Source organism: Emys orbicularis, chromosome 13, assembly GCF_028017835.1.
Source record: "Emys orbicularis isolate rEmyOrb1 chromosome 13, rEmyOrb1.hap1, whole genome shotgun sequence".
In the NCBI taxonomy this organism is placed as follows: domain Eukaryota; kingdom Metazoa; phylum Chordata; order Testudines; family Emydidae; genus Emys; species Emys orbicularis.
The window spans coordinates 36,985,440-37,007,849 of NC_088695.1; the positions used below are offsets into that span (position 1 = coordinate 36,985,440).

General features: G+C 52.0%; 1 protein-coding gene across 1 annotated transcript in view; it reads right to left on the bottom strand.

The window, feature by feature from the left end:
• Positions 1-215: 215 nt before the first annotated feature.
• Positions 216-22,410, bottom strand: part of NHERF1 (NHERF family PDZ scaffold protein 1) — a 39,064-nt gene continuing 16,869 nt past the window's right edge. The window contains exons 2-6 of the mRNA XM_065415607.1: positions 10,699-10,860; positions 7,542-7,695; positions 3,508-3,548; positions 1,078-1,176; positions 216-462 (exon numbers count right to left, since the gene is read on the bottom strand). Of these exons, the coding sequence (XP_065271679.1) occupies positions 295-462; positions 1,078-1,176; positions 3,508-3,548; positions 7,542-7,695; positions 10,699-10,860 (624 nt within the window). The 3' untranslated portion in view covers positions 216-294. The remainder of the gene's footprint in view (positions 463-1,077; positions 1,177-3,507; positions 3,549-7,541; positions 7,696-10,698; positions 10,861-22,410) is intronic.

Sequence of the window (22,410 nt, forward strand, 5' to 3'; positions counted from 1 at the left end):
GAATGGTCCAACTCCTTACCACACATGAACCCTAAGCTATTGAGACACACAAAAACATCTTGTCGTTCTCTGAATGTTAACACTGCTCTGGAAACTCACAAAAGGAGCCATTGTGCTTTTTTCCCTTTAGATTAGATTACAGTAGAGAAAACCAAATTGTGCAATCCAAGTGTAGGGGAAAGGACTCCGATCCCTAGCGAAACTGGAGACTGGGAAGAAAGCGAGATGCTGGTGGAGATTTGGGCCAGACGCTGGAGAGTTTGCTACCTCTCCTCTCCTCTGCCGGGGGGCTTTTCAGAGATTGCTGAACAGTTCGTTTTTCTTGCTCCAGTCCATCTGCGGCGCCCTCTTGCTGGTGCGTTTCTGGTGCGCGCGCTCCTTGGCCACAGCCAGGGGAACGTTGAGGTCCAGGAGTGGATCTGGCGTGGAGTTTCGCTTCTCCTCCTTCTCTTGCGAGTCAGACTGCAAAGGTGAGCGACAGGCACAGTGAGCGTTCGAGCATTTCACCCTGATCTCACCCACTCGAGCAGATGGTCTGCCTCTATCCCTCACTATCCTGGGTCTTCTCCCCTTGCCTCAAGCCCAAGCTATTTCATTAAGCCACCGTTTGCAGACCGGATTACCTACAATTACCTTCTGAACGGCCCCCGGTGTCTAGGGAGGAGCCGCCTGATCTAGAGAGGTGCTGAGTACGTGCCGCTCTCCTGGTTTCAAGGGGAGCGGCCTGCACTCAGCCCCTTTGGAAATCAGCCCACTTTTATTTAAGAGTCTAAAAAGAGAGACAGCCTTCTGTGCAAGACTGTTCTCTGGCATAGGTGATGCTTTGCCAGGCCTGGTCAGAGAAGGGGATGAGCCCATTGCTACACACCAGGGTTCCTGCTGTTCCATCAAGGAGAAGTGATGAGTCTCCAAGGCAAAGGTCTCTTCCCATGCACCAGGAAGGGGCTGGCTCCCCAACTTCCTCCCTCCCTGCCAGCCAAGGAGGTAAATCCTACCCCCCTCCTCACTTCTGCTTCAAATCAGCCAGTTGTCCCCCAGGTGCAACCCAAAGCCCTGCCGAGCAGGCAGCTGCCATACCTCGTTGTAGGTCTCTTTCCAAGAGGGGGACACCGCCATTGGCTCGGGGCTTGATGGACTTTCAGACACGGACTCTGGCCGCTGCTCTCTGCTGTCCTCCTGAAAGAAACGACACCAAGTGAGACCTTGACCTGCCACCTCCCCCAGCCAGAGGGGCAGGCCTTTTCCCCAGCCATTCCTACCACCTCTCCCCTCTGTGCAGCGGCTCCCCTATAGGAGAGGGAAACTCACACTGAAGTCACATTGAGAGGAAGGTTTCATAATGCCTGCCAGCAGATGGCAGGGCCGGTTCCAAATGCTACCCTCTTGAAACAGCCTGTGCACGAAAAACATCTAGAGATTGACCTTATCCAGGAAAAGAACAACTGCTGTGAACCAGTCAATGGCCAGTGGATTCAGAAGTACCCTGTGCTGGCGGTGCCTTACACAGGCAGGGCCATGGGTGGATCTGAGAGGGCAGGGGCACCCAAGGTGGGTGCAATGGGCAATGCAGAGGCAGACGAATTGGTAATTTTTAATGCAGAGCCCCAAATCTCATCTGCAGATTCTGCTAGCTCTCCTGCTTCTCTAAGAAGTTGAGGCACTTGCCCTGCATGAGAGGTCAGGGCCCTGGAGATTTCTATGGCCGAGAAGCCCTACTTCCAGAACTTGTACTCCACCCCTCCCCCCTGGCTTTGCATTCCTCAGGGGATCAGAGGGGCTAACAGCTGCTCAACTCCATTTAGCAGGAGCCAGAAGGGAAGGCAGATTGAAACCCCAGGGCAGGATTAGCCCAAACGCCAGAACTCCCCTTAACACCGCCCGCCTGCCAGCATGGACTGGAATCTCACTAAAAGCAAGATGCTCTCCAGGAAGGCTCAGGGCCCCACCACGGACTGCAGGGAACGAAGCGCTTTCCTGGGGAGGGCAGGGAGATGCAAACCACATCTCTTATATGTCCAGAAGGTCCGTGCGACTCCCCGCAGAGCGGAGTGACGTTAATGCCAATTAGCTCCTCCCTCGGCGGGACCAGTAAGTGGGGGGTCTGGGAAATCCTTCTTCCGAGCACATAAGCTGCTGACAGGCTGCAGATTAATAAGCATCTTCTGGACAGGCTTCAGTGCTTCCTGTTCGGAGCTGGGCAGGATTAAACACAGCAGCTGTGCTGCCTCAAGCTCTGGCCTTAGCGTTGTACAGGCCAGGGGGGAGAGAGAGGGCACGTGGAGACCCCTTCCCTTCTCCCGCCGTCCAGAGCAACCGGCCACATCGCAGCTCCAGGGCTAGGGTCTAAGCATTGTTACTTAGTGCCCCAAGGGTACAAGATCCATTCTCTGCACTGGAGAGCTACTCCTACACACTCTCCTTCAAAGCGGCACAGCCCCCCAGTGTGGACACAGTTCTACTGGGCTTTCGTAGTTCTAGCTTGTTCCTGCCCGTTCTGCACTTTTATCCTAGTAGAACCGTGTCCACACTCAGAGGCATGCCGCTAGAGCCACGTCGGTAGGAAAGTCCCAGCCCTAACTGAAACGAACAGGTCCACACACGGTGTGTAGGCCAGGCCCCAGGCAAACAAGGCCCAGGTGAGTGTGGGTGCAGCGAACACCTGGAGGTTCTTTAGGGCAGGGAGTGCACCAGAGGAGAGCCCAGTAAGGTTGTCAAGCCACAGATGCAGCCATTGGGGAGGTGGGGGAGGGAGAAAAGCTACGGTCCCCCTATCGCCCAGACCCAACTTGGCAACAGTGCCGATGTTCCCATCATAACAGCTGTGGGACTCATATGTTCAGTCCTTCCCACCCCAGCTTCTACACCTACATGAAACAGCTCATCTAGACTTGGAAAAGGATCCAGGTGGAGGAATCCGTCCTTGATCCCTGGCCCCTCTCCAATATCCGGGCTGTCTCCACGCACTGGCACCACCAGTTAGTCAGTAAGCCCGATGGAGCGATCCCATTGGCAAGATTTGCCTATTCCTCACCCATGGCATTGTGCCCTAGTCTGAAACAGCAGCCTGTCTTGTCTCCCCTCCCTCCTTTCCCTGATGTATATTAAGATTTCCCAGCAGGCTCTAATGAGCCAACGCCTTCCTTTCTGCACCACGGTTAATGAGGTTTTGTTTTTCCAAACCAGACTGGAAGTAACGAGGCCTTTGGAGTCCAGCCCCTTCCTAAAGAAAGGGCCATTCTCTTCCCTGGGAAGGGGTGGAGCCAGGCAGAGATGGCCTGTCTTAATGTGTTCGGTGGCCGATAGTGAAGTTCTCCCTTCCTTTGCAAAGGTCAGCGCTGCCCTGGAACACAAGCTGGGAATGTGACAGGCTCCAAGAGCCACTCAGCTTCGGGGTGGGGCAAAGCGACAGGGAGGAGGGGGCGTGCATGCTGCAGTGACAGCACGGCAGGCAGCAAACGTGGCATTTCGATGCCATCTATAAAAGTTGAGACTTGGCAGGATCTTTACCTTCTCTACTTCGCCGTTGGCAACTGGCTCTGGCAAGGGACCTGGGGGATAAGACACAGACATGCAGTTACAAAGAGCCTGCAAAATCCTCTCTTAACCAGCACCCACTGCCTTTATTTGTCCTTACATCCAGGCACTGGGATCCGGGCATCATTGTAAATGCGGGGCTGCTTATCCAGCGGCCTCCCAGCTCTGCCCATGCACTGCACCCCAAAGGCACAGAGCTAGGGGTAAGGCAGGCTGTGCCACCCTGCAGACAATGCTTTCGCTTGGCTGGCACTGAGACTGCCTTTGTACTGGCAGAGTCAAGTCAGACCCACATCACTCCTCATAAAATTACCCCTTTGGAGTGGAGGAGGGATCCAAAAGGCAGAGAAAGGGAATGCCACTCTGCAGCCTCCCTGTGCCAGATCAGCAGCTGCCCAGCGTGCCACTCCCAGTTACCCAGAAAGATCCAATGGCCGTTCACTTCCTTACTGCTGGCATGAGAGAGCAGATCCTTTTGTGATCAGAGGTTAGTCCTGGGGGGCAGGGCATGTGGCGGAAAACCAGCTCATATTTACTCTTAATGGCAGCCAAAGATTCCCAGCTCTCAGATTTAGTGACATTTGCCACTACGGGATGGGAGCAAATTCACCCCCTCAAGTGAAGCTGGAAACGGTTCTACAGAACTGCCACAGACCAGGAGGAAGCTAGACAAAAAAGCACCTCTGAAGACACCCCAGAATCTTAAAGCACCAGCCACTGCTTAAAGCGGAACCCCATTATTATTGCATTCACCCGCCGTGGGCGCAGGGCAGACCTTTCATTCCTCCCGCTGGGCACTCAGATCTTTCTGCCTGGAGTAAATAGGCTGGCTCCCGCCTCCCGCGGTGTCTCCTCTCCCCTTTACTATGGGAAGTTCAGTTTCCCAGAGAGAAAAGCAGCAAGAAAGCCCCCAAAGCCAGATTGCTAGGCAACCAAGGAGCCAACATCCACAGGACTGCTGGCTCCCCCTCCCCCCCTCTCCAGCCATGGACAAAGCCGCCGTTTGCCATTGAGAAGATCCAGCCCCTCTATCTGCCACTGCACCCGGACCTGCTGCGTCTTCCCCGCCGAAAAAGGAGCGTTTTTACCGCAGGATAACGAACGCCGGGAAACCCTAGTGGAGACGAGGCTCTGTAGTTCTCACTGCGATGCAGCGAGGGGAGGTGAACCACAGGCAGGGAGCAGAGCATTGACCTCACCTGACGACCTCATGGCAAGGACTTGTCTGCACTAGGATTTTGCGGCAGGATAACCACCGCGTGTCAGTTATCTTGTTGCGACCTCCCCGCCCAAACGCCCTTTGTGCAGCGAAGACAAGGACTCGTCTCCTAGCCCGGGTGCGTGCGCAGAGGGTTAAAACCGACCTTCTCAAACCCACACTAAACCATGGCTGAGCCCCGTGCTCAGCTGCAGGCTGTAGAAACACTGAGAACAGGGGCTGTGGTGGGGAAAACCACATCCTCGCAGTCCCCTACGGCCAGAGCCTCCGCTGCAGGGTTACATCCCGAGTCTATGTTACTGGGAACAAGTGACCAGTGCAATGAACCCAAGGAGGTGGCTGCTGATGTAGACCCGGATGTGTGCCCCTAGAGGCATCTTCCATCTCAGCACTTCCCAACACCCCTTACGAGACCCACTTCACTGGTGGATAAGCTAAGGTGCCGAGGTAAAGTGACTTTCCCAAGGCCATGCAACAAGACAGTGGCAGACCCAGGAACAGAACCCAGCAGCCCTGGCCCCTGCTCTAGCCACTGGACAGCAGGCCCTGTCAAAGTGTTATTGCATGAAGAACTCAAGTGGCAGGAAAGCTCATGGGAAACTCCTGGAGCAAAAGAAGATAAGACATAACCGCCTGCAGCCAGACACCAGGACGGAGGCAAGGAGAGTGGAGGAGGGGATTTTCTTCAAGCCATCCTTGCCCAGCCCACCCCCCACTTTAAAGAGATCCTATGCCACAGAAAGCACCACTCTCCTAACCTCCCTTAGATCTGCCCCAGTAAGAATCTCAAGGCTCCCCAGGCAAGGCAGGGAACCCAAGCTGAGCATCTGTCCTGGGTGATGCTATTCTGAGGGGCCACTTAGAACATCTCGGTACAGACTCACCCGCAGGGCCGGGCTATTTTGGTGGGGAAGAAGGAGGTTAACAGGATTAATTAAGAGATTCTAGAGAGCTTCCTGCTTCCCCCCCAGGAAGCACATAAAAAGAGTCACAGCAAGTGTGGCCTAGGAGGTGCCATTCACTTCCTCCTCTCCAGCAGAACAAGGGCTTGAAGTGAGACCAGCCCACAGGCGGTGGTAGAGGCTCAGAGATATAAATGGCAGACACCTGTATCTAGCTCCTGAGGTTTCCGGCTGGCTCATTAGACTCATGTCAACGTCTGCTCAGCAAACTGACCTTTTCCCTCAGAGCCAAGCACTGGATTCTACTGTTGTGAACCCCTTAGCGCCGCTGGCCCAGGTGGTCATGCAGTTCTTCTCTGCTACTAAGCAAGATTTATCCTTCCTCAGAGGCCGGGTTTGGATTTAGAGAGTAAATATACCAGGGGCATGTTTCAAGCTAAACAAAAAAAACAGAATCGCTTGTTTGCTTAGGGGTTTTTGAGCCACACTGGACCCAGATCTTCAGAGTCTGGTGGTGAAGTGCTGGATTTTCTGCTGCAGACCCTCCCCCCCCCCACACAACCAAATCCTGGGTCAGGAGTGGAAAAGAACCTAGTTCTCCAGAACGTGAGCTCAGATCCTCAGCAAGCATTTCCCGCCCTTAACCAAGCATCTAGCACCCAGCAAAACCCAGCTCTCCCCTGGCAGTTGCTGGCAGACTGAGGGGGACACAGAATTGCCTAACCCGGGCCTACTCCAGCCATTGGAACTGCTGCAGTGTTAGTCCCTCCTGCCTCTCGCACAGTCTGGCCAGCTTCCACTCTTGTTTGGCATCCTAGAGTTCCGTGCTGCTAGAGGAAATCCAACTATTGAAACAAGAATTCTTTAGGCCCGATAGAAAGCTCTTTAGGCTGGTCACCAGGGCCCAATTAACACTAGGCTGCTATTTTGTTTGGTGGTTATTAGCCTTGCCAGATGCTGAGGCCCTCCTTGCAGACTCCCTAGCTCTCATGCAGTCAGGGGGTTCAAGCCAAGACCCTCACATGTTCTAGAAGAGGTGGCTTGTGGCAGGGACAGCTGGGCCCTCAAGCTTTTGCCCTTAAACCTCCCCAGTGGTAGAATTACATTTTTTTGATACAGTTACTGAAGCACCAAGTCCAGTGTAAATCTTCGGAGGGGAGTGTGTTCCACTGGTCTCTAGGATAATGGGAGGGCATGGACCATGAGCTAGAGCGGCCAGTCATGCTCTTGACATGGCCTGCACTCTGATCCGGAAGAGAAAGAAATTGGGCCCCTCCTCTCATAAACCCTGTCAAAGTTTAACCATTTCAGCTATAAAATTCAGACAACCCCGGACAGACGCCCGTACAGTCAGGGAGCGGGGTGACCGAGTGCAGGGGAACCGGGCCGACAGTGCCAGATCGTTCCCCACTGGCATATAAGATGCCAAGGAAGCCAGCAAGGCCTTTGGCTTGCAAGGTAGTTTCCAGCTTTGCAGGCAGAAATGCAGCCAAATCAAAGCCTGACACCAGTGCAAGCTACGTCACGTCCCTTCGGGGTTAAGTCTTGGCGACTTTTCTTCCCAGCTTCCCACGGAGCTGGTGAACCAGAGCGCACCTTGGAAACTAATTACGTGCTGTGGATTAGGAAGAGAGGCCACAAGCAGTCAGCACCAAGGGCTGCGTGGAGATGCTACAGAGGTCACGCCTCACCAGGACAGATCTCTACCCTCTCTCATTTTGGACAGGAAATGAAACCACCCATAAGCAGGAAGCCTTCTGTTCCCAGCCTCCATCTCCCGCCTTAAGCCATCTGTTTGCAGAGAACCTTGTGGCCTTGTCTAGGTAAAACCCACCCCTCCCCAGCACCACACACAAGCCCCAGCACCGCAGCTGCTACCCTGTCACCTGTCAAGTGCTCCTCAGAGGGAACGACTTTGCACTTCTTGAAGAACTCATCTGTTAAGCTATCCACCACCAGCAGCTTGGTCTCATCTCCCCCAGCTTTGATAGCCGTCACCACGTCAGAGTGCTGCTTCCCTTCCATGCACTGTCCATTCACCTGCCGAAGGGAAATGGGCAGAGTTAGAGGAAAGACCGTGAAAGAAGGAGATTTGTACTGAATTACAAGGCTGGCTGCGGGTTAGACAGAAATGCTGATACCAGTCACATGCTGACTATTATCCCATTCAGTTGCTACCGGGCTGGTACGGGAACAGGCAGGCTACTGCAGGGCTGTACATTGTGAGCACCCCCCGCCCCCAAGCAATAGACACATTCACTCTTGCCTACGTCAGACTCTTGTTGTCCAGCAGCTCGGAACAGCCGGACCCCTAGCCTGGACAGGCGACAGTCCCCACGTGACAAGAGGAACGGATGCTTCACCTATGTTGTGACATTCCTCTCTCAGCTCCCGTTGGCCTGTTCCACCCAAATCCTACACTTCAGAAAGACTCTGTGACCAACTCTCTTATCTGACTGCCATGCTTGGGATCCAGGCTGCCCTCAGACAAGTCACCACAAAAATATTCTGGCTGGCCCTATGGGAGGTGCGGAAGCCCTAAGCATTCAGCCCAATTTACAAGTGCATGTAGCAATGATGGAGGAGGAATGGGTTCCAATGACACCTTTGCCAAAACCTGCCCAGGAAGAAGAGCGGGTCTGGAAGAAGAGCTGGCTGTGCCACAGAGATCAGATCTGGAGTTTGACACAAAGATCGGGGCTCTGTAGTCTTGCAACTTAGTCACATTTCAGACTCTCTTATGAACGTTTCCTGTTTTGCACACGTCTCTCTGAGCCTGACCTAAGCAACCACTGGACCGCTCCTCAGCATTACCAGCTCTGAGCTGCGCGCCTCATTTCTGAATAGGACATTGACTACATTAACTCAGCTGACCCGTGCTCCTTCCTACACAGCTGTGCTGTGGCTGCAGCTGATCAGACTTGAAGCTGATGGCAGGAGCGAAAGTCCAGGCTCTCTGAGTACAGAGGCTTTTCGTAAGTCCCATTCCTCTGTATTATAACTTAGGGACACGGAAGAATGCCTGCAGCGGAAAAGCAACCGAGGCTACGTCCACACTAGAAAAAGTTTGCCAACAAGCTATCCCATCAAACCCACCTTGTGTAGACATAGCTGATACCAGCCAGAGAGTGCTTTTTTGCCACTGTAGCTTGTATCAGTTTGGTGAGCAAAATAACCCATCCCAGCAAAAGCACTTTGATACGAGTATAGCTGCATCTACACTAGGGCTTTTGCTGGTACGGAAATGTCACATACGTACATAAATCACACCTCTAACCAACACTGTTATACCAGCAAAAGTTTCTAGTGTAGACCAGGCTCTAGTCAGGAATCATAGAAGATGAGGGCTGGAAGAGACCTCAGGAGATCATCTAGTCCAATCCCCTGCTCAAAGCAGGACCTACACCAACTAAATCACTATGAGACACTACAGTGCTTTTAGACTGAGATGGAAACCCCAGGAAGGAAAGAGGGGTCTCTGGACCAAGAGGTAGTGGTCACTAGCATACCTCAAAAACCTGATCTAGTCCCTTCCTATTGGCCTTACACTGCATTCGGGAACTTCAGACTAGTGGCTCAGCCCACATGCTGCTTCCCAAGCCCAGAAGATGTTCACACGAAATCCACACTTATCTCCTCCCCGCCCGCACCCCACTACTCTACAACAGTGCACACTTGACTGTGGGGAGCAAGGCTAACCCGTAATTCACCATCTCACAGCCCCTCCTTGTACAGGGAGCACGAGGACTTGGGTTGCTAGGATAGGACAAAAGGATTTGACCAGCTGGAGACAACGGCTTTTTAACGGAACGAACTGATACAGCCTCACAGCTGACTCAAGGGCAGCATGTCCCACCATGAACATTTAACCTGTGCTCCAAGCGAGCGGCTGGCAGGTTAAGTCATGCTGGGGGAGGCGGAAAGGCTGGAGTGACTTGGTGGTGATTGTCCCATCAATGCCCTGGTGAGATTCCAGCAGGCTGAGTCAGAACAGTGCCGCAGAGACTTTCACCCGGGAATGGCCTGAAGACAGGGGAAGTGGCTTAGAGACCAGGGCAGGAAGTCTTTGGAGAGCTCTGTGGAGGGCATTCCCAATGGCACATCCAGTACTAGGAAGGTGGGGTAGCCTGGAAAAGGGCTTGTTATTGGTTGTCCGGGGATGGATGGTAGCCAGAGCGCCGCCACCCTCGAGCCCCTGCAGGTCCCCAGAGCTAGCCTTTCGGGGATTAGCAGAGCAGCCAGCAAAACCTCATTAAAATCAGATTTTCTCTAAGTGATTAGTGCAGGACTACACAGCAAAGCTGCCAGGAGCGCAGAGCAGCATATGCACACAGGTTGGGCAACAGACCTGTGGCAAGCGCATGAGGCATTGTGTACACACAGGCTGGGGGACAGCTGCCACACGGGCTCCTACACACTAACTAAAGAGGCCAGGAAATCGCCTCTGCCATCTCCTGGCACACGTATCAGGGCCTGGACATGCTCAGTGTACCATGCCCTAGAAAGCAGAGCTGTCAGACAGGATCCACTGCAGATTCATCCTCCTACAGACAGCAGTGAAGGGATTCCTGTTAATGTCCTGGCCACAGACAACATGTGAGGGAGAGGTAGGTGGGTGGGTGTGACCGTCCCACCGACTTTGGTTGTGACTATAAGATGACTGGGCCAGCATCAGGACTCCAATCATAGACAAAGTCACACTGCAGAGGCTGATTCTAACTACTCATTTCTTGATGGATAAAAACAGGCCCCAAGCGAATGGACTGCAAGACTTGAGTTTTCCTTACTTTGCACAGGAAGAGGATAAGCTTCCCACGTTACTAACCCCAGAGGAGGAGTCTGGGCCCAGTTCAGATGACTACGCTCGTGGGTGCAAGATGTGGAATGCAGCATCTTCATGACATTGCCGATCTCCATCCCCCTGGCATCCGACAGAGGCCCCTCCCATGCACTGCCCTCTGCGACCTCGTCAGATGTTCCCATGCTTCACCACTCATTCTCTCCTCCTCCCCTAGCTGCACTGCCCCTGCCTCCTGAACGTACCTCAATGATGCGGTCTTGCGGACGTAGCCCTGATGATTCAGCCGGCGAGTCTGGATCCACGGCCCGGACGTACTGCCCCGGCTTGGTTTTGTCACTGTGGAGGTTGAATCCGTAGCCGTTAGGGCCCTTCTTCATCGGACAGAGACGAGGCCGCAGCTCTTTCTGCCGGGAAGGAACGCACATGAAAGCGGTGGTTAGTAGTCACTTACCCTGCCTCCTGCCACCCACCCAAGATCAGAGACTCAGCCCAGGCCTGCTTTGGCACCCGTCCGGAAGCAATATGGTCTCACAGGACTGGGAGCCAACAGCTCTGCATTCCAGTCTTAGCCCTGCCTGCCATCAACTAGGTACATAGCACTGGAAAGTCAGCCTTTGTGTCTCCAGCTCCTACAGTATGTCTACACTGCGATGTAAGCCCAGGGTTTGAACTCGGGCTCAAGCCTAATCCCCCTGCCTCTATACACAAATTGCCCTAGCTCAGGACTTGGACCCAAGGTCATAGGACCCCACGGGGTTGGAGGTTCTGAGCCTGAGTCAAAGCGGGACCCAGGGTTCAAGCCCTATTGCTTTGCAATGTAGACAGCCCCACTGACTCGTGCTCTGGGAGTCCACCAAAAGCATTCCATAATCCCACGGGCTGACTTTTTTTGTCTCCCAGACAGTCAAGTTTTCCCACACTGCACCATCAACTAGGGGCTAAAGAGGCCACATTTTAGGAGGGTGCAAGGAAGTCTGGGAAACGGGTGGTTGGACTTGGGCCCATACAGTGCAGATGCTGGAGCCCCAGGCTAGGACCCAGGGTTCAACAACAGGTGTTACAAATGCGTGTAGACAATCAAGTCCTAGGTTAAAAAACCCAGGGTCTGCTAACTTGAGTTCTACTACACCTGGGCTTCCCTTGCAGTGTAAACATATCCCTAGTCTGTAAAACGGACCCAGGAGTTAGTTGCGTCACAGAGGAGTTGAGTACTAATTTCTATTAAGTGTTCATAAAGTGCTTTGAAGACACGAAGTGCAGGGTGTATTATATGAACACCCTTTCCTCTCCCAGGGGGGGTGGGGGGGCGCCCTCCCTTCCCTGGCCTGTCCCACAGATGGCCGACAGCACTCACATTTCATTACCCGGCTGTTCACCTCCAGTTGCAGGACTCAGTGTTGCTTTAGAAGCAATTGCCACATGAGGGTGGAGGAACCGACACGCCCACCTGGCCTTGAAAGGCAGGCGGCTGCAGTTACTGAAGCCAAACAGATTACAGAGCACGGGGATTTCTTTAGAGAGGGATTCAAGCACTCCCAGTGCTGCCCAAACGTACTCAGACCCCAGCTCTGCGCTGCTGTTCAAATGGCCAGGCAGGCGAGCATACAGCAAGGTCAGGCCAGAGGCTACATCAAAGTGTTCTGTACCCAGGAGCCCCTTCCAATGCCCGAGCTTAGAGGACAGACCCTCCCTGTTCACACACGCACCCTCTCTTTCATACAAGCACAATCCCCCTTTAGCGGATTTCTTTCCGGGACTCAGGAGGTGTTGAGTGTATCAGAATGAGCCGTAAAGGGAAACAGACTGTGCTGTGTCGGACTACACACAGATACAAGTTGTGGACTCATCTCCCTGGACAGCTTCTCCCGCAGAGAGGCATATCAGAGACTCTCAGGTGCCGTTTCTACTGATTCCCACCTTAAACGCCCCATTGTCCTGAACCCTTCCTCCACCATCAAATCAGAGAACAAGGGAGCCGTGTCAGCAGGGCAACTTCCCACCACCCCAGCAACTCAGACCCTCTTGGATCAGTTCTTGGCCCTTCTCTCAATGCCAGATGCTTACTCCGAGAAGTAGAGCCTGCCTTCCACCCTGCTCCTCACCCCGGGATATCTCCGAAGGGCTGAAACCCCACAGGCTGCACCGTGGCACTAAGAGGCGTTACTCAGAAACCTTCCCTTCACCGAGAGGCACACTGGCAGCGAGCACAGAGCAGCTGGCCTCACAAGCTTGCTGCAATTCCTGCATGAGCGTTGGAGCCCATTTCCCCCCTCGTGGGGCCTCCGAGTCAGTCAGGTGCGACTTCACCAGGAAACGTATTTAGTTTCCCGGGAGAATGGGGTTTTAGCATCTAAAACAACAAGGGCTTCTGGCTCAATGCCTGACAGGGCAGACGGATTCTCTGGCTCTACTTCTAGCTGCAGAGACATTCTCAGCTTGTCTCTAACAACGTCCAATCTACAGGCAGATGCTCTGGATAATTCAGCCCACGGTGTGGACTCAATGCTATTTGATGATGCCCAAGTAGGCAGGACAGCAAGACACCCACTTCATCCCATCTAGCCAGGAGCTTGCATCGCATCCCATCCCATCAAGCAGACCTGGCTAGAGAGAGCCACCCATGGAACAGCCAGATTTAATTACTAACTCACGTCTAGAAACTGCACCCTGAAAAACTCCTAGGACACAGAGCAGCAGCCTGTCTGCTCAGCCCACAGGTCACCACGAACACATCATCATTAGCCTCATCTCCAAAGCCCTTCATGGAATCAGCCCTTGCTCCTTGAGAGCGAGCGTATCACCCGCTCCATGGCCATGATCTCCTGCATTAGCTACCTTCCACCAGAACTGTGGAACCACCTGTCATAACTATAAAGGGAAGGGTGACAGCTCTCCTGTGTACAGTGCTATGGAATCCCTCCTAGCCAGAGACTCCAAATCCTTTTACCTGTAAAGGGTTAAGAAGCTCGGGTAACCTGGCTGACACCTGACCCCAAGGACCAATAAGGGGACAAGATACTTTCAAATCTTGGGGGGGGAAAGGCTTTTGTGTGTGTCCTTTGTTTAAGGGGTTGTTCGCTCTTGGGACTGAGAGGGACCAGACATCAATCCAGGTTCTCCCCATCTTTCTAAACAAGTCTCTCTTATTTCAAAATTGTAAGTAAAAGCCAGGCAAGGCGTCTTAGATTTACTTTGTTTTCTCAACTTGTAAATGTACCTTTTACCAGAGTGCTTATCTTGTTTGCTATACTTTGAACCTAAGACAGAGGGGATTCCTCTGAGCTCTTTAAGTTTGATTACCCTGTAAAGTTATTTTCCATACTGATTTTGCAGAGATGATTTTTACCTTTTGCTTTAATTAAAAGCCTTCTTTTTAAGAACCTGATTGATTTCTCCTTGTTTTAAGATCCAAAGGGGGTTTGGATCTGTATTCACCAGGGAATTGGTGAAAGGTTTCTCAAGGCTTCCCAGGGAGGGAATCCATCGAGAATGGTGGCAGCGGGACCAGAGCTAAGCTGGTAGATAAGCTTAGCAGTTTTCATGCAGGCCCCTACATTTGTACCCTAAAGTTCAAAGTAGGGATACAGCCTTGACACCACCCCTTTCAGAACCAATGGCAAAACTCATTCCCCTGACTTGGGTTTCCCTCAGCAAGCTCTTTACACACACAAACAACAAGGTACTCTACTGCCTAGTCAAGCTATTTCTCCATCTGCTGGGAAGCAAGAGGTTAAAATTATTTCTCTTTTCAATACGTGGGAGGTGCTCAGACACAGTGATGGTGCTACACAAGTACCACAGGGTACTTCCAGCTCCTGGCTTGCACCCACTTCCCCTGAGAGTTATTAAAACCAGACAAAAGTCTGAATAGCCCCACAACATTCAGTGGCCCAGAAGAGATCCATCTGCCAGACATCTCTGAAGAGCTGAAGCAAGCCCATCCCTGGAATTAGACTCCTCATGTGCAGTCAGACCTCTGCTAAAGGAGAAACATCACTTTCCAGTGTCACTCCAAGCTCAAGCTCAACCTCCCCTCCCCACAGTGTCCTCCACTCCCTTTCTATTGCATGCCAATAGCCACGCTGCTGGATACAGCAGAATTTAGTGGCCCAGCTTGGTGGGTATGTGGGTCACAGCCAAGTCTGTGTTTATTGAAACCAGCGTTATATTTACAGTAAAGCTCTGAGAGGGACAAGGGTGGGGAGGAGGTGGAGGATGAAGTGACTATCAAGCTTCACTGGCCTTCAAACCAGACAGACCAATTACCTGTCCTGAAACTACCCACCAGCAGTTCAGCAAGAACAGAACAATCAGTTAAGGAACAGCTTTCCCTGGAGGATCTCAGAGCACATTAGTCACACTTAACACCTGGGTAATGTAGGTGCCACATTACAGATGGTAAAAAAGGCAGACAGCTTGGGGCTTGCCTAGAGCAGAGGTTCCCAAACTGGGGTTTGTGAACCCCTGGGGGTTTGAGAAACGTTACAAGGGGTTCTCGGGAAAAAATTCCCTAATGGCAGACAGAGCTGTCCCTAGGCACCTGGGACAGCCAGGGGCCAGCAGCCTGGAGCCCCTGGACTTCCAAGAGCTAAGCAGATCAAAGCAAGCCTATCTATCACACTGAGGAGATTTAAACTTCAAGACTCCTTATAAGAAATGGAAAGGGAGGTGGATATTTTTTGCTGTTTTTAAAATTAAATAGGCAGCTAGTATTGTTTTGAAAATTATTATGAAGAACAAGTTTAAGCTTTGTTGTAACGTGCGTTGTTTGCCTGGACTGCTCAAGACCTGAATGCTTGTGTAGGAGGAACTCTGAGTTGACTTCTTAAATACCTTCATGCTGTTTCACATCTGATACTCCTTGATGAAACATAGGAGCCTTGTCTCATTCAAAGTGATAAGCTACGAAAGTGAGATCTTGGAAAAGTGTTGCCATTTTCATAGTGTAATAAAAATACTGTAATGAAATAATAATAAATAGTGTGTAATAAGCATGTCATAAAAAACAAATTTTACATTTCCAAGATCACTGATTTTATAATTTATACTCAGGTAAAGGAGAAAATCCCTGGAAATATTCATTTTTAGGAGGGAGTTCGCGAGACTTGACATTTTAGTGAAAGGGGTTCACAGGTTGTTAAAGTTTGGGAACCACTGGCCTAGAGCAACTCAGCGAGTCTTCAACTGAACGCTGGTGTCCCAACAATGCCAAGTCCCTGCTCTAACTACTAGGGGAAACTCTCAGTGACTGCAAAATTTGAGAAGAGGCTAAAGTATGGTGCAGTCAACACAGGTGGTAAAACAACATTTCTCAGGAGACACAAAGAATATCCAGCTCCCCAGAGATTTAGAGTGTCCCCCATCCCACAGCCTTCCTCCACTGCCTTTATGTGGAGATCAAAACTGCTTCTGAAGCAGCGTCTTAGTGAGGAACAGACTGTAGACATGCCTGTTGACACTTGCCCCCAAATGCCGCACGGCGGCGGACGGATTTGGAGCTGCTCGTAATAATCTGTGAATACTATTAACCTGGCCATTGTCTGCTTCGTGCATATATTGAGTTAATTCAACAGCAGCACTGTCACGAAATGCACCCAGGAAGCGTGGTGCGGGGAGGTGGAACAAAATATACACTTCTTAGAAAGAGCCTCTGTGATTCAGGAACCTCTTGTGCTAACTGGCAGAGGGCATGGGAGGCACAGAGCTTTTCATGGATCCCGAGTCAAGTACATGTACAAGAATTCACCAAAGGGTGGCAATGTAAGGTCTATGCCAAGAGCTCACCAATCATCATAATCACTGCTAAATGTATGTATCGATAATTACAGGTTTCAGAGTAGCAGCCGTGTTAGTCTGTATCCGCAAAAAGAACAGGAGTACTTGTGGCACCTTAGAGACGAAAGCTTATACTCAAATAAATTTGTTAGTCTCTAAGCTGCCACAAGTACTCCTGTTCTTTTTGTATGGATAATATTTATGAAGCTATGTGTCTATACTGGAAACTAAAGCATTGAATTGAAGGCAGGTCACCAGGAGGTGACGTGCCTGGGACAGGTTCTGGTAGGCAGGGAGTAGATGCTTATCTCGCACTCTGGCCATTGTCTCTCTCACAATTGAAGTCTATTAGCACATGTTGTCGCCACCAGCTAATCAAGATTGCAAAATCAACAAGAGATGGCAGAATCTACAGAAAGGAACACAGAGCGGGAGGGTGTCCAGCTTACGTATAAAGCTCAAAGGACTGTTTTGATATATCTGGGGTTGCAGGGAGAGACACCGAATCCTCCACTGAGGAGGCAAGTTGGCAGCGTGGCTGGCCTCAGGAAAAAGGGATCACAGCCTGCCTGGCTGAAAAACCACTGAAAGGACTCTGGAGTGAGCCTAGCTCTATAAGGCTAGGTCTACACTATGGGGTGTGTGTGTGTGTGTGTGTGTGTGTGTACCTAAGATACGCAACTTCAGCTACGTGAACAGCGTAGCTGAAATTGCGTATTTTAGGTCGACTTACCTGGCTGTGAGGACGGCGGCGAGTCAACCACTGCCGCTCCGCCGTCGACTCTGCTTCCGCCTCTTGCCGCGGTGGATTTCCGGAGTCGACGGCAGAGCGATCAGGGATCGATTTTATCGCGTCTTCACTAGACGCGATAAGTCGATCCCCAATAGATGGATTGCTACCCGCCGATCCGGCGGGTAGTGAAGACGTGCCCTCAGACGCGAAGGTATCTAGTGAAATAAGTCTAGGTTCTAGAATGGGTGTTCTGATTTTATTTTACAGGGAGGTTGTGGAATCTCCATCATTGGAGGTTTTTAAGAGCAGGTCAGGGATGGTCTAGATCAACAGCTCTCCCAGCCCAAGGGAGGCATGGGAATGTGTCAAGGGAGGCGCAAGCTGTGTGCTTGCCCTTTTAAAAAACAACAACTAAAGAGCTCTGTCAGCCCTGGCTGGCTGGGGCTTGTGCAGAAGGGCTGTGCACACCCGGGAGGCAGGGATAAAGTGGACAGCCGGAGCCCCGTTGCCCTGGGGCTGACAGCTGAAGCCCCACCATGCGGGATTGAGCTCTTCTTCCCCCACCGAGAGGCAGCCTGGGCTCGGGCTCTTCTTCTGGAGGTGGTGGGGCTCCAGCTGTCAGCCCCAGGGTGGCAGCAGCCACACAGAAGTAAGGGTGGTAATGGGGCACTAAGTCTGATATTGACAAATATCACTTTTCACATTGCCACCCTTACTTCTGTGCTGCTGCTGGGGGAGGGTGGGGGCACGTAAAGGACTACAGACACAAAGAAGGGCCCGATCAAAAAAGTTAGAGAACCACTGATCTAGAGAATACTTAGTCCCTTGGGGGGAAGGATAGCTCAGTGGTTTGAGCATTGGCCTGCTAAACCTAGGGTTGTGAGTTCAATCCTTGAGGGGGCCACTTAGGGATCTGGGGCAAAATCAGTACTTGGTCCTACTAGTGAAGGCAGGGGGCTGGACTTGACCTTTCAAGGTCCCTTCCAGTTCTACGAGATATACCTATCTCCATATATTTATTTAGTCCTGCTGTGAGTGCAGGGGACTGGACTAGAAGACCTCTCGAGGTCCCTTCCAGTCCTACAGCTCAATGGTTACACAGAATCACAGGTCTCCAATATTTCTTTTGCTGTCATTTGAATCTCCTCTTTGTTAAACAGACATTTACTGGTTTTTACTACGAACTTACCGAAGTGTTGTATGCTAAGAGGAAGGGTGATCTGAGATGGAACCGGTAAACTGGGGAGAACAGCTTCTCTGGGAGCAGTGAATCTGTGGCTGTGCAGTGCAACAGGGGCTGGACACACCAGGGGGCTGCGGAGGTTGAAGCGTGCCCAACGCTAACCTGCCGAGGGACAGCGGAGCCTGTGTAGGCCGAGTGGGGAGGATTTGCGTTGTCTGTGGCCAGCGAAGTCAGGGCGCTGGCCTACAACTGGTAGACACATGGCTTCCTTGCACTGACGGCAGGTGGTAACAAGGTGCCTCAGTCCCGGGTACCCTGGGAAGTGCCCTGCTGCTCACTCTGATGCTCTGATTTCACACCCAGTGGAGCTCAGACTAGGTTTGGACCACAAGCCCAGGAAACCAAAAGCAAAGAACTTTGGCTGGATTGGAAGAGTCCCTCCAACTCAGGGGGACAGAGAGCTAAGGCGAACCCAGACTCCAGAGGTCAGGGGCCTGAGCTAAGACAGGCCTGTCTAAGACACTAGGTAAGATAGACCTGCATGTAGCCACCCTGTTTTGAAATCCTCTCTCAGTAAGGTTACTCTTCACTCCTGGGGTTAAAGGAACAATACCTTTGCTTTAAGAAGGCTGGGTGGGTCACTGCATTTATTGCCAGTCACAAGCTCCTGAAGGGAAAATTTCCAGGTGCCAGGAAGCATGGTCGATGCCTGGGGCCGGTAGCCCAGGACTTGGCCTTAGGCTCCCTCTGCACTACAAGATAGGGGTATGATTCCCAGTGTGCATAGACAGACTCGTGCGAACTCACCTGAGCTAGCATGCTAACGTAGCTGCGATAGCATGGGCAGTGGTGGCATCATGCCAGCCGCCCTGAGCAGAAACCTGCCTGAATCCCATGGGTATGTCCTTGGGGCTGCTAGCACAGTACTGTCACCGCTGCCCACGCTCACACTACTTCTTTAGCGTGCCAGCTCACAGGAGAGCGGGCACGAGTATGTCTGTAGAACCCAGGAATCAGACCACCAGCTCATAGAACAGGCTTAGCCTAAGAGTGGGAGAATCGTGTGGTCCCACCCCAGTAAAACCACAGGGCCTTATCTGTGGGGATGCCCTCAAAGACCGGAGAAGGGTCAGAGATGTAGCTAGCCCTGTAACCATAACAGCGACCATCTGATTTGGACAGTGATCTAGACAGTGTAAAGCAAACCCTGCACAACACCCCAGGCTCTAGCTTAGACGCTAGGAGGCTTAGTGTCTGCAAAAGCACTTAGTCAAATGACAACAGGACTTGGCACAACACCCCCCTCTCCCACCCGTAAGGGCTGATATGATCAAACACTGGGCTGGCGCCCATGGTGGCTTGGGGATTGCAGCACCATTTCCCAGCACTTGCAGCTGTCATCCTCTGGACCTGGGCATGATGGTAAATCCCTGACCTACCCACCCACCATACTTCCAGCGTTCCCTCACTGCGATACCTAGCCACCAACACCAGCAATTAAGCTTTGCAGTAAAGTTTATTATTGCAAGCTGCAGGACTGCATTCTGGACTCTGCCCTTTCCCTCCGTCTACTTAGACTGCTCGGTTGTTTATTTTTTTAAATATTGATTCATGAGCTTCTGCTGTTGGGAGACTCGTTCCCACTGGCTGAACAAGTTGTGCCCCTGCTTCCAAAATGCAGCCTCTTGCTCATCAGAGGCCAGTTCCCCAGTATCCTGAAGTTCCAAAACCAAATAAGCCTCAGGAGGAGTCTAACCAAAGGGACCTCTTGCTGCCAATGCATCCAGCCTGGGATTCACACAAGACTGCTGGAAAGAAGCCTCTCTCCCTGCCTCTGCTGCACCAGCTGGCACAGAGCTCATAAGGCCAGCAGGGCAATGCACTGTGGTTCCTTCATGGTAGTGGTACAGAACAGGGGCCCCAGTTTAACAGTGCCATGAGCAGCGCTCAGTTTGCCTCTTACCGAGGACAAATCACAGCAGAGTCTTGAGCAAGACGTCACGTTTACCGGATCTCCTGCCCCAGCATGCTGCCAGCGTGAGAGAGATGGCTCCACTCCATGTGCGCGCGCACACACTAGGGTTACCATACCTCGGGCTTTCCCCGGACATGTCCGGCTTTTGGGTCTTTAAATAGCCGTCCGGGGGTAATTTGTAAAAAGCTAAAAATGTCCGGGATTTCCCCTGGACGGCTATTTAAAGATCCAAAAGCGGCTGACAGGGCAGCCGCGCCGGCGGAAAGCGGTACTGGGAGCAGCATGGAGCGGCCGCGAGAGGTGGGTGCGGGCGGCCCAGCTCCCCCTGCCTGGGGCTCCCCTCGCCCGCCGGGGGGCATGGGCTCCTCCTCTGCAGCACTGCCCGCCGCAGGGCTGGGGCTCTCCCGTGGCTCTGCCCTGCACGCGCCCAGCACCCCCGGGGCTGCTCCTGCCTCCGTGGGCTGGCCCCAGATCCCCTCCCCCGGGGGGCTGGGGTCCTGCTGCGGCTTACGCCCCTCTGCCTCCTCCGCGGGGCAGGCAGCCCCAGGGGGTTGAGGCCGTGCCACCCCTTCCCCAGCTTCCCTCCAGCAGCCCCCGCACCGCCCTGCCGGGTCTGTTCAGCCCTCGGCCCCACCGGGTCCTGCCCTGCTTCAAGCAACCCCCCCCCCACCGTGCGGTGGCCAGGACTGGGGGAGCCGCAGCAAAGCCTCGCCCGGAGCTGGTGCAGGAGACGAGCCTGGCTCTCAGCCCAGGCTCCGGCATCAGCCTGCAGCCGGGAGCGGAGCCACCCCCCGCCGGCTCGGCTCAGCCCAGCTCTTAAAGAGACAGGGACCCCACCGCGCCTTGGCCTGGGGCACGTGGGGGGTGTCACCTCACCCCCCCCCCCCGCCTGGGGGGCCCGGTGAGGGGGGTGCTCGGCACCATAGCAGCGCAGAGGGGAGGCCAGCGATGCACCTTACTCCCTCCTGCACTGCCAGCCACGGTCTTGCCTCCTTTCCCCAGCTCTGTGAGGCACTGTACACCTCAGAGCAGCAAATGGTAGCCGATTCTGCTGTCTCCAAGCAGAGTCTAGCCCTGAGTGTTTATTTCCGCAGCAGTGAGTTTTCGGTTTGGTGCATTCACTCCTGATCTCCCTGGTAAAGTGTAACAAAAGCCCTTGGCATTCATTTTCTCAGTGTTTCTGGGAATACCCTTTTCAGTTTCATAGATTGATCTGGGATCTTTCTTTTGCTGTTTCCGGAGAGAACTGTTGACAGCAGGGAGATACGTCCCTGACTAGAGGGCAGGAAGCAAATTTGACTAGACCAGTTGTGACTTCCTTTTTATTTGTTACTATAAAATGTATTATACACAAATAGATTGCTAATGAACTTCCACCTTTGGGTTTCTGGAAAACAACTCACTCTAATACTTGGAAGATGCAGGGACCTTTGGTCTTAAAAAATGAAACAGACTCATGAATTTGGGGGAAGTGCAGTGGTCCATTTATGAAATTTCTAAAAACATGATTCAAAAAATCCTTCTGAGACTGTATTTTAATGCTGAGATCCCAATAGCCTTACTATAGAAATAGAAAGTAAAACAAAGACATTCTTGATCCAGGTCAATTAGAGCAGTGGTTGTCAATGTTTCCAGACTACTGTACCTCCTTCAGGAGGCTGATTTGTCTTGAGTACCCCTCACTTAAAAACTATTTGCTTACAAAATCAGACATAAAAATACAAGTATCACAGCACAGTATTACTGAAAAATTGCTTATTTTCTCATTTTTACCATATAAATTATCAAATAAATCACGACTTCCAGATTGAGAAACACTGGTATAGTATATAGAGCAGTATAAACAAGTCACTGTCTACGATGATGGTTGCATATGCTTCAATAATTAGTTTGGCAAGGCCTTCTATATCAAAGTTACACACATTTTTACACAATATCAGGCAAACCAGCTTGGATCTCTCACTATTCATGTCTCTGTACTAATTGTGCTCTGCATCATTTCACAAAAAAGTTATTTAACTGAGCTTGAAATTTGTCATTATACTGAGATTTCTAAAAATACCCTTCTAGAAAAGCTTCCATTTGGCTTCCCAGTAAAGAAAAGGACTTTATATAGCTTGTTTGTTTGAACTTCGAGGCCCATACAGTCCCTGAAATGACACTGCCTTGGTTAGTGTTGTGCCCCATTTCTCTCAGTACTCATGATGGGTTGGATTGTCACAGCCCAGCTCAGCCACACAAGGGAGTAAATATTATCTTTTCCAAGTAGACACCGCTGATATGGGGAT